Source organism: Ascidiella aspersa, chromosome 1, assembly GCF_963924565.1.
Source record: "Ascidiella aspersa chromosome 1, kaAscAspe10.2, whole genome shotgun sequence".
Classification (NCBI taxonomy): Eukaryota; Metazoa; Chordata; class Ascidiacea; order Phlebobranchia; family Ascidiidae; genus Ascidiella; species Ascidiella aspersa.
Window position 1 is genome coordinate 36,158,088 of NC_139447.1, and position 15,488 is coordinate 36,173,575.

The window sequence follows — 15,488 nt, forward strand, 5'->3', positions numbered from 1 at the left end:
ATACAAAAAATATTGTTGAAGTTAGATCGAGTTATATATGACATACTTAGCCAAAAACAGTTTACTCGGCGTCAAATTAACAAAAATAGCGTATAACAAAACAGATTTTAAACAACACTAGGCAAATTCACAAAACAGTGGAGGTAAAATAGTGTTATTCTCGTTTATTAAAGTCAAAACTGCGCGCAAACGCACGCACACACACACACACACACACACACACGCACCTGCTGCAGCAGTAGGGTTAGCTTTTCCTTATCGCCGGTCAAGTACTCAGCATCCACATCCAGGTTTGTCTTGTCGGCTGCTGCTTCCTGTAGAACGCTCGCCATCAGCTTGAGAAGTTGCTCGACCATCTGAACTCCGTCCTCGCCTGCTTGGAGACCCTGCGTTGAAACATGGGCGTGTTAACGTTACTTGTACAGCTAATTTTTAAAATACGCGACTGGCCTTTAGCTACGCCGCTTGTCACCAGCGTAAGTGGCTTCAGCGTCGCTGGCGTCGAGCGGAAGTCGCCTGGGTAAAAAAGTCTCTTTTTCGAGTCGGAACTTTAATAGATTCGGTACAGAGCTTTGTTTTTTATTTATTGTGTAGGAAACATAGGATGTATTTCAGTGAGTAATTGTGAGCTTTATGAAGTGGTCGTTTCGGTATACTTATTTAAAATTATTTAGGATTTGGCGTAATAAGAATATGAGTTTACGACACGATCATGTTACAGTCAGTTGTAATACGTCGTTTTTCGAGTTTTTTTTGATTGATGGGCATTATACGTATAAAAGCCTAGTATAAGCAGTCGGTATTTTCGTTAAGTCGGCCTATGAACCAGTTATAACAATGACTGTGACGTAATGTAGAGCTTACATTAAGCTAAGTCGCCTAAACGCAATAAAAAACTTCGTTCAGAAAGTACGTTTTGGGGAATTTTCATAACGCGTCATCTTTCACCCCTTCCGTAAAATCACAAAACCAAATCCCCATATCAGAAAAACACCATCGCCGCAAAGGCTATACTATGTTTAGTTCCGCTATAGTAATGATAGGGGCTTGAAACCACGAGTACAATAAGCCACATCGTCAACAATATCATCCAGCGAAGAACTTGATTGATCCAATTAGGACCGCTCTATCGAAAGCGTCAATTTTTATTACGTTTCATTGAACACCGAAACTTGGATTTTCGCTAGAGGCTTTACAATGGAGAATTGGTATTGGTAATAAAGAATGCGGAAAAGGCGGAAACCTAACTTAACTGTGAAAAAAGAAACAATAAGGTATCAGAGTTTGTGAGATGGAGTACTATAACAAGAATGTCGCCTAACCGTGCGGAAAGATAGGAAAGTTTAAAAGTTGTTTTAAAAAAATGATCCTAGTTTATGTTCTTGGCTTTGTAACGTTGTGTAGTCTTTTGGTTAACAATTCCAAAGCTATAGCGCTATTCAAGTAGAACATTACAACAAAAGGCGGAAATTTTGGGTTTTTTCGAGGCAGTTTCGATAGTTGGATGGAAATCACATTTTGGTAAGGTTACTTAGTGATAATAATCCGTTCGTTTTTATGATGACGTTATTTAAATATTTTTGGAAAGAAAAAAAGGTAATACGAATTATATAAGGTGATGGCTGTATCTTGCAACTGATCAGAAGTATTTTGAAATTGCTGAACGTGTCTATTGTGAAGTTTTAAGTGGGTTAATCTCCAGGCAACCTTTAGCCTTTTTTGTGCAATACGTTTCGATGCGAGCTTGTATTATCTTGAGTTAATGCAGTGGTTCTCAACCGGGGTGTCGCGGCACACTGGGGTATCATTTTTAATACCAAAGGGTGCCGAGAAATATTTGAGAATCGTTATGAATCTCATTTTTGCTTAACTCGTACAACATTTTGTGTAAGATTAAAGTGAAATAATTCAATTGAAACTTCCTACGTTGTGTAGAGTTGATGTGTGTTGTTCCAGGTCCGTTTATTGTGACATTCTAGTGATTTACTCACAGAAAAATCTTGTAGGGGTGCTGCAATCTATTTATTATTGCGGAGGGGTGCCGCAAGCCATAAAAGGTTGAGAACCACTGAGTTAATGTGACATACTATTAACTGAAGATGATAGAAGCTCGCATCGAAACGTCTTAATCAAGATGATGTCGATTTACACGACCTTTTTGACTTTGCAATTCACTGCCAAGCTACATTACAGATCCGTGCATAGTGTAACCAAACAACTTATTGCCTATGAAGTGCCCACCAACCAAGCTAATGCAAAAGCGCAATCCTGGCCTGATATAGACAGTAGTGTATATTTTTTTTATTTTTCGCTAAGCCTAAAACTTACCAAGTTGAGCGATCCGAGCAGTATGTTGAGTGTGTTGAGTCGGGGTCGGGCGAGATATTGCCGGTTCACCTTCAGCTTGGTGGCGTGAGAGAGCAGCTTAAGGATTACCTCCACTAGTGGGCGCCCGTGCAGCAGGCTACGAACTGACTCGAGTCTTGTCAACATCACCTGCAGAAAGTGCAAGAAAAGCTGTTGTTTAAAGTGTTTAGTTAGGTTAAGAAAAGGTAGATTACAGTTGTGGTTAAACTATTTGATTCGGAGATTCTAAAGAATATCGCGTATCTTCTTGTAATTATGATAAATAACTTATTCGGAATACTATTAGCCAACATGCTGCACTTAAATACACACTGTTCATTTGACACTGATATGCACACTGATAAATGGAATCCTATGTATTTATCGCTTTGCTGTTTGAGCTACTTGCAATTTTAATAATGTTAGGTTTTAATGTAATAATAAATAGTGTGCGGTATTTTTTTCGCGTTAGTCATGCAAAAATGAAAAAGTTTGACAGTCACAGTTTTGTGGTGTTCTATCTTTTTGATTTGAAAAAATTCTAGTCTGAAAAAGTTGACGATAAAGAAATGTACTAAGTATCCAAAAAGTAATGCTTTTTAAGAAAAAACAAAACACGTTAAACTCTGCAGGGTAACCCGGTAAAATCTTTATAAAAGTCATTTTCCTTAATAGGATTAAATCTTGCTTAAATCACCCGAATAATGTCATGGTACTATTTTACACTTAGCTATGCAAAGGTTACAAAGAGGTTTGCATCAATAAAGGACTTGTTGACAGTTTGGCGTCAAGACTAAGATAACAGGGAGGCCCGAGTTTAACATACATTGTCCAAAGTGCGACAGACGGCTAACCGGGCGTTATATTTGCATACTCAGTGGGTAGTCAATGCCCATAAGCGAATCAAAGCGAAGGCATAAAAGCAAGCTATACAGATCGATTTCAGGTACAATCTGATTGTTACTATTCAGCAAAATAAATTGAAAAATTCCTTAAAATCGAAAAATGATGGCCAGCAAACAACAATTTCGAAACTTTTTTTGAAATGAAACTATAAATGTTGATGTTTGATGTTTCAAAAACAAATCAAATAAAAAAGATCGACTTTAGGTACAGTTTATTTGTTTAAATGCAATAAATAAATAAAAATGCTTTTATAAGCATCACTTAAAAAATCAGGTAGCAAAAGAAAAATACCGAAATTTTGCAAAAAAAAACAAACAAACAAACGTACTGATGCCACCTACATGGACGGTTAAACATCTGCACAACTGTTTTTTACGATAATGAGTGTCAACCAAAAGAGGCTAATTTCGGTTATGCACGTCTCTATACTTGCTGCTAAGTGGCATATAGGCTCGCGTTGCACCAAAAACAACACAGCAGGCTTAAAGTGACGTCACGTTGGTGGCAGTCTTCCAAAGACAACAAAAAGCAGCGAAACACGTTCAGCAAAAAACAAACAAAATAAACGCGCAAGCCTTGTTAGTAAACAAATGCTGCAAAGAACGCAAAGAACCGCAAAAAACAAAAACTAAACCGATAGTGTTTTTCCTACATACTTTCTGCCTTAGGAAAATCACCCAGGGTTATTTGCGTATTTATCGCATTAATGCAGGGATTCTTATTTTTCGTTCGTTTAAGCTTTTAGGAATGGTGTGGACCCCATCAGATGGCAAATTTTTAGGACATCATGTAAAAAAAGCAAGAAAAACTGCTACCTTGCTCTGTTGACCAAGAACCAAGTGGTCACTGTTGATAGGCTTTTTTATAGGTTTAAAACTTTGTTGCTGTCCCCGAATGTAAAATATTACTTAACGAGAAAGCTTTTAGAAGCCTATACAAAGTTATCCAATCAACCCACTGCAAACGTTTATCGCAGTTGTCGCCAAACTATAGCCGCGTGTTTATTTCTTCTGGTCGTGTAAATATTGCCTTAATGGAGTTCAGTACGACTGTTCATAGTTTATTAAAGGCAAGTTAGTCGTGTACAACTTAAAACTGAGTGTTTATGCAATTATAAACAATAAACGACTATTTTATAAAACCCGCTATACATTTGTGTGAATATTTTTTTACTTTTCCTCGTCACCGAAGGAAGCCGAATATTTTTTTCTCCAGAACGCGAAATTCGGTCTTCGCAGTTAAAACGGGCGGCAAAAGCCAAAGTCCTTTTACTTCCGTCATATGACGAAAAAATGGCGAATGACCCCTGCTTAATGGCGATGCTGCAGTGGCTGTACTCGAATTTTTGCCCAAAAAATAGATTAACTTAGGTACAATAAACCTTTATAAACAAAAGTATAAAAAAAAAAACTTTCGAAACGCGTAAGTTGAAAATACCGATAAATGGAAGGATAAACGAAACTTCCTTAATTTTAGTTGCAAGAAAGCCGATATTGAGAAAGTTGAGTTTGGGATCACACGTTCGCCAAAACTGTTGCGGTGGACCGGGGTTGGCACTGGAAGCGGCCAGTCGGTTGTGAGCCTCAGAAAGCGCTCAGTCGGACATTTAGCAAAAAAACAATAACATCGATTTACGTAAGTCTGCTTGTTAAAACAAACCCTGAATATAATAAAACCGATATTCAGAAAGTTGCGTTCAGGAATACAATTTCGCCATCAAAAAATGCAAAAAGTTGCGGTGGTAAATAAACCGGGACTGGCGTACTGGAAGTGGCCAGTCAGTTGTGAGCCTCAATTAAGCGCTCAGTCGGATATTTAGCAAAATAGGCACAGTTTACTTGTGAAACAAAAGTAAAAAAAAATACTTTTGAGCAGCGAAAGGTAAAAATGCTAAAATAAAGCTACAAACAGACCGGGGCTGACGAACTGAAAGCGGCCAGTCAGTTGCTAGTGTCAGAGAGCGCTCAGTCGGCTATTATAGCAAAAAACAACAATTAAAAAATATCGATTTAAGTACAGCCAACTTCGAACAAAAGTACGGAAAAACTACTTTCGAACCGCAAAAATTTAAAATGCCATAAACCGGGGCTGGCGTACTGGAAGCGGGCAGTCAGTTGTGAGCCTCAGAGAGCGCTCAGCAGGCGGAAGGAAGTTAGTGCGTCATAAGCTAGAGTTGCGCTAGCTCGGTGATGGGAGGCGAATTGGCGCAGAGACAGCACGCATAGATGCTTTGGCAGGCGAGGCGCCCACAGCTAAACGCAGGCTACGGTTGTGTTTGTAATGATGTCGGCGTTTTTCTATTTGAAATATGGGATGTGTGAGGTTAGTGCGAGGATACGACGTTTAAATTGTAAAAGTACTTGTTTTTGAGAGTGTTGGTACAGGTAAAGAAATGTACGGGCGGTGGTTGTGTTGTAACCATTCCAGTGTTTTTATTTTGTCGGAAATGTGGGATATTGTTGGTCGTGCGAGATTAGGACGTCTAAATTGTAAAACTGCGTTTTTTCGAGTGAAACATAGAAATGTACGCGCGGCGGTTAGCGACTATTTTATTTGTGAAAACTGCGATGACTGAAATATGGTTTACAGGTTACTTTTAGAATTTTGATTTGTAAATGTACGTACGGCGTATGTTTTTTACAAGTCGATTTTAGAAAGAATTTGCGTGTATACAAAAATGAGGGAACACACAATAAGACCTTTAAGCAACAATACCTAAAGCATAATAATCCATTATAACATAGTATTAGGACCAACGACATAATACAAAAATACGCAGTAACAATATCAACGACAGAATAAAAAATCGTCGGAATATGTTGGAATAAGTCCTACATTCATTGCAAAAGTGGCTAAAATGGTATATATTTTAAATATTCGTAAAAAAACTTTGCGTTTATTTAAACCTTTTGAAACGACATATAAACTAGTTTCGTGAAACCTGTGCTTTCCATAAAGTTAAACCTTTATATTGGATTTTCGATGGCACTCGGTGTTTCATTAGTTTTGTGATACAGGCCGAAAATTCGGAGTTCAGTCTTGCAGTTGAAGGTATATTATAACTAAAAAGACAGCAAGTCAGCGCATACAATAAACCGGAAACTATTTAAATGGTATTTCTGTTGCAAAATAAATTAAAGATTGGATAAAGGTGTAAGGCCTGGGCTAAAGTGTCAATCAAACTTAATTCTGGACAGCGGTGTTTGTTGCATTAGGCGCAGTAATAAAATGCGACTCTTTTATTTACCAAAAAACTGGGAAATCCGAGCATTATATACACGGAACTGGTGATTCGACGTTTGACGGTAACGGCGTCAAATCAATTTATGAGTAATACAGCGTGCTCTACAATGCACATATACAAACGTAGCTCGCCAGCACACACACAGTGCGAACAATAGGAATAACATGAGCGTGCGCTTGTTTATTTGACACCGGTAGATAAATTGGTCGCACACTTTACGTGGAAAACAATAACGATGCCTGCGTGTTAAACAGACAGGTTCCGGCTCCAATACTCACGCTCTGCACAGCTCCGTGCAAAATGCAGTAGAGCTATATTGCGGAAGCTGTAATAAATGCTTACCGCTACAAAAATTGCACTTTTTTGAGAAAGCGAACGATGGTTTTATTAAAAAATGGACTACTTTCAGCAATGGTAAACACAGCTAACGAAACGAACAACGTTGAATAAAATGTTTGTTCATTTTTCACATTTAAGTGTTATAGAGTGAACTAGCAAAATTAGGCTGTAGGTGTGAAGCCCATTTTTCTGTCATAGCGGAATCAAAAGACTCTAAATTAAATAGGATAAGCAGCAGCAAGCATAAACAGAATGAAGTTAACCATCTCTCGCTATAGAAAGGTTGTACCGTCCAATACGATCTATCTGCATTTAAAGTGTAACAGGGATTGATTAGAGTGCGGCTGCGGCTGCGGCTGTGGTAAGGTACGTTTATCTGACAAAACGCAGAACATAAAATCAAATTCGTAGGTAAGGCTAAACATAGCGCAGGTGGCTTGCGTTAAACGTTATACATAATTTTGGAGCATAATGGTTGGAGGTTGTAGTAAGACGTAATAAGAATATCAAAGCCCATACAGAAGTAGGGCCTACTAAAGTAGGGTTATACATAATAATTGCAAATTTTGCAAGTGTAACAGAAATTGCCGATTCGTACAGTGCGACGCTGTAGCCGTCGAGGCCTGTTTCTCAGGGAAGGCGCAATAAAAGAGGCTCTGAATTGAATGAGAAATGTCGCAGCAAGCCCAAACACACACGGCTCGCGTATAAGGTTTTAACTAATATTTGGTTTACTTGTAATAGAAATTTTTCAGAAGGCAAGAACGAGTTATAGCTTTTACGATGCTTTATTTCTTTAAAAATTCCACTAAGTGAGCAGTATCAGCAAATATTATGTTTAAAACATCCGCTTGCCTTATTCGTCCTGCAAGTTCGTTAAAAAGGAATAATAGAACTTTAAAACGTCGGATTTTGCCGTGTCTCTGCTCGACTAACAGAGAACAGTAGATGTAAAAAGCTAATGTTGAGACACTGAAAATTACAAGCCTATATTACCTGCTGATATAACACTACTATGCTTGATCAGGCTGTAGATAGATGTTTAAGAGTTATTATGGTATACCGTGGCTAATATTGTCACATAACGTGTGCTGATAGAAGGTCTTAATATTACGCAGGTCTGCCAGGAAAATACCAAGGTTGGCAATTTACTCGCTTAAAAGACGGTAATGCTTCAACCATAAAGTTATTACGTAAACAGATAGCAGCAGTTCACAGAGAAAACTTTTATCACCCTTCCCCGCTACATAAATTTACAATTACAAAACAACAACATTGCTTTTGTGTTTATACGTAAAACTAGCAAGAACCATGGGAAATAACGTGCACGAACTATAAAGTCAGGATTACAAGCCATCAAAATGGCTAAAAATAACAACGAAGAAGCAGAAGTAAAGAAGACGACGGTGGTCCTAAGGTAAGAAAGTACACAAGGAAACTTCCTGGCTTCAACGCTAAACTTATGTTAATTTTTGCGGACCACTACAACCACAGTTGGCGTACGTAAGACAACCTTAGCCATGCCGGGACTGTTGTAAATCAAACTAAGATATACATTATAAAACAAGTCACAACCATAACATTGGTATGTGGCATTCTATAATTAGGTGCAACTGCTTTTGTAACATCCACAATCCAGCAAATTCAATTAAACATCCTGGTTTTGATGCTAAACTTATGTTGTTTTTTTTACACAAGACAACCTCTGTCATACCGGGACTGTTTTTAATTGAATTAAGATAACAACATAAAGCGTTTAGGAAGTTTATAGTAACATCCAGTTGTTAACTAACTTGTTTTTTTCCGTTGTCTGCTTCTACACACTTTTTAGGGGAATTTAGACTTAGCGCAGTTGCTTACCTTTGGCTAGATTTCAAATTTAATTTAAATACATGCCTAAAATGACTAGCATATCGTAGTGTTTAAGTACTTTAGCCTTAGGTTTGTGATCAAATGCATGCGCCAAAATGGCAACCATTTCGTTTCGTTTGTTTCGAGTCTTCTGGATATCCGCGCAGGCAGTGCCGAATTAACCATAATGCTATAGCCTTAGGCCCTGGAACAATTCGGCCCTCAATTTTTTTAAGGTTAAATTTTTGTAAGGCTGATAGTAATACAGATTCAGTACCAGTACAAAAACAGTTTTTGCTTAAAAACGAACGACTGAGTCGAGTCAATATGTGCCTTGTGTGCAGACTTGGACAACTAGATTTATTTTAGCTTTTTAAAATTAGATTAGAATTAAAATTAGAGCATTTTAGCTTTTTAAAATGAGATTAGAATTAAAATTAGAGCATTTTAGCTTTTTAAAATTAGATTAGAATTAAAATTAGAGCATTTTAGTTTTTTCAAATTAGATTAGAATTAGAATTACCGAATTCCTAAAAAAACAAATTTCAACTAGAATCACATTTAATTATTTACAACCAATTTTATTTAATCGCAAAGTATTCTTATAAAAATGTGAATGGTAAATATGTGTGTTCTAATTTTAGGCCTTTTTATGCTTTTTAGACTGTAAAAATTACATACAAGTCGTTCCAACCAAAGAGTTTTAGTTGAAATTCTGTGTTTTAGGTGAGTTACTAAAAATGCTGTTGGCCAAGGTAGCGTTTTTGGAAAAATCCGAATTAGATTAGAACTAGAATTAGAGCACACAGGCAATTCATAAATTAGATTAGAATTAGAATTAGCCGCATTTTGCTCTAATTTAATGAATTAGAAAACTAGAATTATCTAGTTGTCCAAGTCTGCTTGTGTGTAAGAGTAGATAAAGAAACCGGTTCATTTATGCTGAAAAATAAGGCCTTTCTCTAGTCAAATTTGGCTCATATTAAGTCAATTTAGGCCCTGTCCTTAGCTTTGGGGTCAAGTGCATGGTCAAATTGTTCCGAAAAACGCAGGAGATCGTCGAGCAGGTCTTCGTCTCTTCGTTCGCGAGGATCGACCGCCAACAGCGTGTTCGTCGACTACGACTACCTCATCAAGGTGGTTATCGTGGGCGACTCGGGAGTGGGCAAGAGCCAGTTGGTGGCGAGATTCACACGAAACGAGTTCACCAGCAACAGCCGACAGACCATAGGGGTCGAGTTCGCCACCAAAACCATCACAGTTGACGGTGGGTGGTGTTTTTGGTTGTTTTTAGTTGTTTTTAGTGCTTTTGTGTGTGCGGGTCGGTGTTGAGTGTTGGATAAACATAAATCGAAAACGTCGCAATTAAGATGATGTCGATGTACTGGACCTTTTTGGCTTTACATTTATAATCAGGGGTCAAGTGTTTGAAAACCATTGCCAGTTTTACAATGGTTTAAGCGTGCAATGGTTTAAGCGCCATAAAATAAAAATCAATTTATCTCTGTTAAACTAAATCTTTTTCGTAACACCACCTAAATGTTGCGCAACACCAACGAAGTATTGCTAAACACCACCCAAGTATTTCGTAACACTCGTTTTAAACCACACCCCACCACTTTTCTTTTTTCGTCAGGGAAGAACTAAATTCTACGGCAGGTAAAATTTGCAGCGAAAACCTCTTTGCTTTACAATTTGCACGCATCTGCAATGTAGCTTGATAATGAATTGCAAAGCCATAAATGTCGAGTAGATAGATCACCTTTATATAGACCTTTCGATACGAACTTTTACCATCTTCAGTTAATGAAAGTTCGTATCGAAACGTCTTAATCACGATGATGTGGATCTACTCGACCTCTTTGGCTTTGCATTTTATAATCAGGGGTCAAGTGTTTTGAAAACAATGTGTTTTGAAAACAAACCAGTTTTACAATGGTTTAAGCGTAGGCTATAATATTGCGCTACATCTACGTTACGTTCAAACACACATTCCCAATACTATTTATTTAGCTTTTTAACTCTGCGAATTTTAAAGGCATAATCGTAGTTTTGTATTGCTCACCTTAGTTTGTGACCGTATGACAACACGCCTTACATTGGAGATTGAGTTTGCGAGGAAAAAAATTTGAGAGAAAATCATCATTTTAAAACACAATTTTTTTTGGCGAGTTTTTTGTACAAGTCTTTAAATGAGTCGGTTTTTCTTTCGGTATTTTTTTAGGATTTTATTGAGTATCGCGTCAGTTGAATGGTCGTCAAAGAAACACGAACTTAACGAACAAAAAAAAAAAATCCTCTTCAAAGTTTGGCAAATTCTTTAATTAAAAATCAAAAACGCAACTAGGGTTTGGTAAAAATCCATCAAAAAACTACAAAATTCGCACTAATCCTATAGCTTTAGCAGTTCGTGTTTCCGACAATTTGTTTAACATAGAAGTTTGTATGAATTGGGAGGTCACTCTTAGAGCGATAATTAAAAAATCACATTGCTGCCAGCACCTTTATTTTCAACTAAGGTTTGAGATGAAAAAACAGCCGTCATAATAGAACTCTCTCTTTATACATTCCTTACTTGGACAGATTTGAGATTCAAAACAGTTCCAAGCCCCCAAACCAGACTTGGACAACTATAGATTATTCTATAGTTTTCTAATTCAACTAATTAGGGCAAAATGCGTCTAATTCTAATCTAGTTTGTGAATTGCTTGTGCGTTCTTGTTCTAATCGAATTTGAAATTCTAAATTTAATGTAAGGAAACTCAAAATGATCTAATTTGGAAAAATGCAAATGCTCTAATTTTAATTCCAATCTAATTTTAAAAAGCTAAAATAAATCTAGTTGTCTAAGTCTGGGCCCGCTCAATCCAGTCATATTATTAATGTGTTATTCCTCTTTCCAGACAAAAATGTTTGCGCCCAATTGTGGGACACGGCGGGCGAGGAACGCTACCGGGCCCTGGCCTCGGCCTACTACCGCGGCGCCGTCGGCGTGCTGCTCGTCTATGATGTCACAAACCCCCGATCGTTCCAGAATCTGGCGCATTGGCTTTCTGAGGTTCGCTCCTACACAACTACAGCGTGCCAGGTAGGCGATATTTTTTATTTTTTTGTTTTTGGGGGGTTTGGATGGGGTTTAGAAGTATCCGAAAATATCGTATGGGAGCAAATTACCGAGCTTTTTATATTATTACAATGTCGAGCGTAACGTTTCTTATACCTTAAAAATTTCTGTAAAAACGTGTAAATTAACAGTCGACAGTAAAATAGCTTTTTAGCGCTAAACCTATATTCGACTGGGAAAACAGAAAAAAATTGGGCTTGCCTGTTTTTTTGTTAAATAAACAAAGAGCAGCTATGCGATGTCGGTGTTTTTCGCGACATAAAAACCGTAAAATACCAGCTTATCATTAACTTATAAATAAGAAATATAAATAAGAACTGAGACCAACATGTATGTTATACAACATTTAGATTTTAGAGCGTGGTTTCACTTCGAAAAGCACAAACAACTTAAGCCTACTGTTTTCTACTCATGAAAGCGTATGAGGTTTACATACGGCACTCTTAGGCCAAGCTTTGGCCGTACAAACCCACGAAACACTTAAAACGGCATCCAAGTCTAAATCATTTCCAGATAAAAAGGCTTTGCGTCAAACATTTAAACCAAATTAAAAATAGGAAATTGCTTTGTGCAAGGCACGAAGGTTTAAAATGTTGTACCTTACAGAAGACGTAGCCGTGCAGTTGTTTACCTCGCACACCTACATTAACGTCACCTACCAAAATCACGAGCACAACTTAGGTCACTTGTTCTCGGAATTTCACAGGTGAAGCGCCTTTCAGAGCCGGAAGTACGTCAGAACTTGCCCACAGGAGGCTTAGAACTTATATTAGACCATTGTAGAAGCGAATAAATTAACTCGACTTGCGTTCTGCGATATCTTTCGATGGCTCAACGCAGTCGTTGTTCACATAAATAAAGTCGCTTTGTTATCCAACGCCGGGGATTATAACCAACATTTATAGTCACACTTGATAATAAATCGCAAAGCCAAAAAGGTCGAGTATAGGTCGACATCATCTTGATTAAGACGTTTTAAAACGAGCTTGTATCATCTTCAGTTAATTTCACATTAATTTATAGTCAACTTTTAAGCATATGCTTGTTCAAAATATATGCTTTAAGCTAGACGTTAGTTGCGCAACGGCCAAAAGATTGGGATGATGTTATCTGCTCAGGGTATACCGGGGGATGCAAAATAAGCAAACAAGGCTTTCTATTTGCTTGGCGCTAAACATTAAGTCTAACGACGAAAAAAGTTAAATATTTAATTTACTTTATATATAAAAAAGTGTAGTGAAATTCGAACTTTTGGTCCTAAAATATTACTGAGTAAGGCACAAAAACGTTAGGTGCTATAATATATTATGTCTAACGTATTCTTCTTTTCTCAGCCCTACTTTTTTTCAAGTTAGTTTTTGAACGTTGGTCCTCTTAGGACGCCACGGAGAATTTTTCGGTGGGCTACGAGCGTATTGTTTAAATCTTCGTCCAAGTTAAACTCGAATTGGTGTTTTTCATCATGAATTTAGAAACCTTTTTTGTAACGTTCAATGACGCATTTTTTTTCACGAAAGGTTGAAAACCACTATAGGAACTAGAATAATAACAGCAAAAGAAAAATCACGCTTTAGAAAACCGAACAACCACCAAGACTTGCTGTCATAGACTTTAAGGCGATTAGCGTGTGCAAATTTCCCTACAGAAGCCTGGCTTTAACACGCAAGTAGATAAACTAAAATCCACTATAGTTAGTGTGAAAATAAACAACAACTAAGACTTGCTTATTTGCAGATCGTCCTCGTGGGAAACAAGATTGACCTTCGCGCGGCGCGCAAGATCACCGAAGGTCAAGCGCGCGCTTTCGCCCACGCAAACGACATGAGCCACCTCGAAACGTCGGCGCTAGATAGCACAAACGTCGAAGCGTCATTCACGCAACTCGTCAGCGACATCTACCGGAAGACGATTTCGACGAAACCGCCCGGAGCTGGCTCGAACTTGAACCCTCACGTCAATGGACAGTTGAGGTTGCTGAAGGCGGATAACAGCCCGTCAACCACCGACCGTATAAAGAGCAAGTGTTGCTCCGTGGATTAAACAAATACTTTTGTACCGGGCCGCGCCGCTTTATACTGAAAGTACGGATTGCGTTAAGCTGGGCCGGGTGATATTTAAGTCTTACTGGCGTTAAAGTGTCATGTTTGGCGTTCATTGTACGACCCGTTGGCTTAAATACATTACAAGATTTGTTAAGTGTGAATTTTGCCCCTCGGCTATATTAATATATTCACCCTGGCAAAGAGGGGTAAGTCTGGTGCGATAATGCGGCATTTTTACTCAAAGTACTGTTTTAACCGTGGCCGAGTCAGGCAAAGCAAAGCTTTCTAGAGCAAAGCATGTTGAGTAGTTGAATACACTACCTTCTGTGCTTCACAAAGCGAGGAATTGGCTACTAGGGTGTGTTTTCCTTTTTTCCTATTAAGGAGTGCTCTTTGCACCAAAAACATTAAAAAAATAATTTGCTTTTTTTGCATGATGTGAATTATTTAAGATTGACCGACTACGACCATCTTAACGTAACGCGTTCTATATAAATTATTTGTCCCTCTTTAAACAGCGTTTACAGAAAATAAACAGTCATCAAAAAACAAAGAAAGGACCGGCCGGGCTTTATGTTTTTTTATAGTCATACAATGGCCTGTAAACGCGTTTACCGAATACCTAAACATCAAAATTCCGATTTTTGTCAGTCTCTTTTACAGCGGAATGTCGGTTCAGTGTGTGATTTTCACGAAAAGCTGCCCACTAACTTCCGACAACAACACCAATGCAAATCGTTTGTACCTTATATCCTTGCATATACTTTAACGTTGACAAGCGTTACTTTTGTATTTAAATAACTTCGTTTTTCGCCTTTGTCGTGCTTAAGTTTATTCACCGGCGTTTTACTTTCAAATAAAAAACATTGCACCAAGTTAAACGGCAACCTTACAAGAACGACACATCATTCGCGTTCAACTAGCTTTACTTAAACACTCATTAGCAGACAGATTTCCAAGTTAACCGATATTTTAACAATATTCTTAGCAGTATCCTTGTAGTGACTTAACATTAGAGAAACTCCTATGCAGTGCTGACTAGGGATGTCCGATAATATCGGATCGGAGCCGATACCTGATACCAAATGGTAGTATCGGTACTTTCTGATACTAGGGTGGTATCGGTACCAAATTAATACAGCAATTTAAGCCATAATTTACGTTTCAACGCAACAATTTCTACTTTTAAAGGTGAACCTTTTTTGAATAACAGTAGGTCAAGAACTTAAAGTAACTAGACCTTTTACCGCTATAGCAATTTTTGGCCTATTAACTTTAAAAAAATACTATTGAACGGGTAAATTTAACCTATTTTGCTTGTTTAAACACAGTAATGACGTCATTTGATATAGAACGTATCGCGATACTTTTTGTTCAAAATATCGGGCATAGGTTGGGGAATAACATGTCCAATATCGGTCGTCCCTGGTGCTGATAAACAGTCGAACAAGTTTGTTTTGTTAAAAGAAACCTTTTTTTAATTTAATTATCAGTAGGGCATTATTTTTGACCTAAAAAAATATATATTTTTTTTAATTTTGACCTATTAGAAATACATTGATTTAAACACCATTTTGTTGTTTGAAGTACTGCAGTGGTGTCTTGGCGTCGTCAACCACACGTTTTGACGTTTTAC

At 37.7% G+C, this 15,488-nt stretch overlaps 2 protein-coding genes across 2 annotated transcripts in view; one reads left to right on the plus strand and one right to left on the minus strand.

Annotated features, from left to right (window-relative positions):
* The window catches only part of LOC146170296 (E3 ubiquitin-protein ligase UBR4-like), a 107,308-nt gene that overhangs the window by 9,742 nt on the left and 82,078 nt on the right, over positions 1-15,488 (minus strand). Inside the window, exons 93-94 of the mRNA XM_083388159.1 lie at positions 2,329-2,496; positions 228-386 (exon numbers count right to left, since the gene is read on the minus strand). Of these exons, the coding sequence (XP_083244285.1) occupies positions 228-386; positions 2,329-2,496 (327 nt within the window). The remainder of the gene's footprint in view (positions 1-227; positions 387-2,328; positions 2,497-15,488) is intronic.
* Positions 8,137-14,687, plus strand: LOC146170298 (ras-related protein Rab-11A-like). Its single transcript, XM_083384345.1, has 4 exons — positions 8,137-8,252; positions 9,739-9,953; positions 11,590-11,774; positions 13,545-14,687. Exons 1-4 carry the CDS (start codon positions 8,197-8,199, stop codon positions 13,848-13,850), a joined length of 762 nt encoding a protein of 253 aa, XP_083240471.1. The 5' UTR covers positions 8,137-8,196; the 3' UTR covers positions 13,851-14,687.

Excerpts from the sequence above, each read along its gene's own strand:
- LOC146170298 (XM_083384345.1), top strand. The coding sequence starts at position 8,197 with ATGGCTAAAAATAACAACGAAGAAGCAGAAGTAAAGAAGACGACGGTG. Across the intron at positions 8,253-9,738 it reads AAGACGACGGTGGTCCTAAG|GAGATCGTCGAGCAGGTCTT; the intron begins GTAAGAAAGTAC and ends CGAAAAACGCAG. Across the intron at positions 11,775-13,544 it reads ACACAACTACAGCGTGCCAG|ATCGTCCTCGTGGGAAACAA; the intron begins GTAGGCGATATT and ends GCTTATTTGCAG.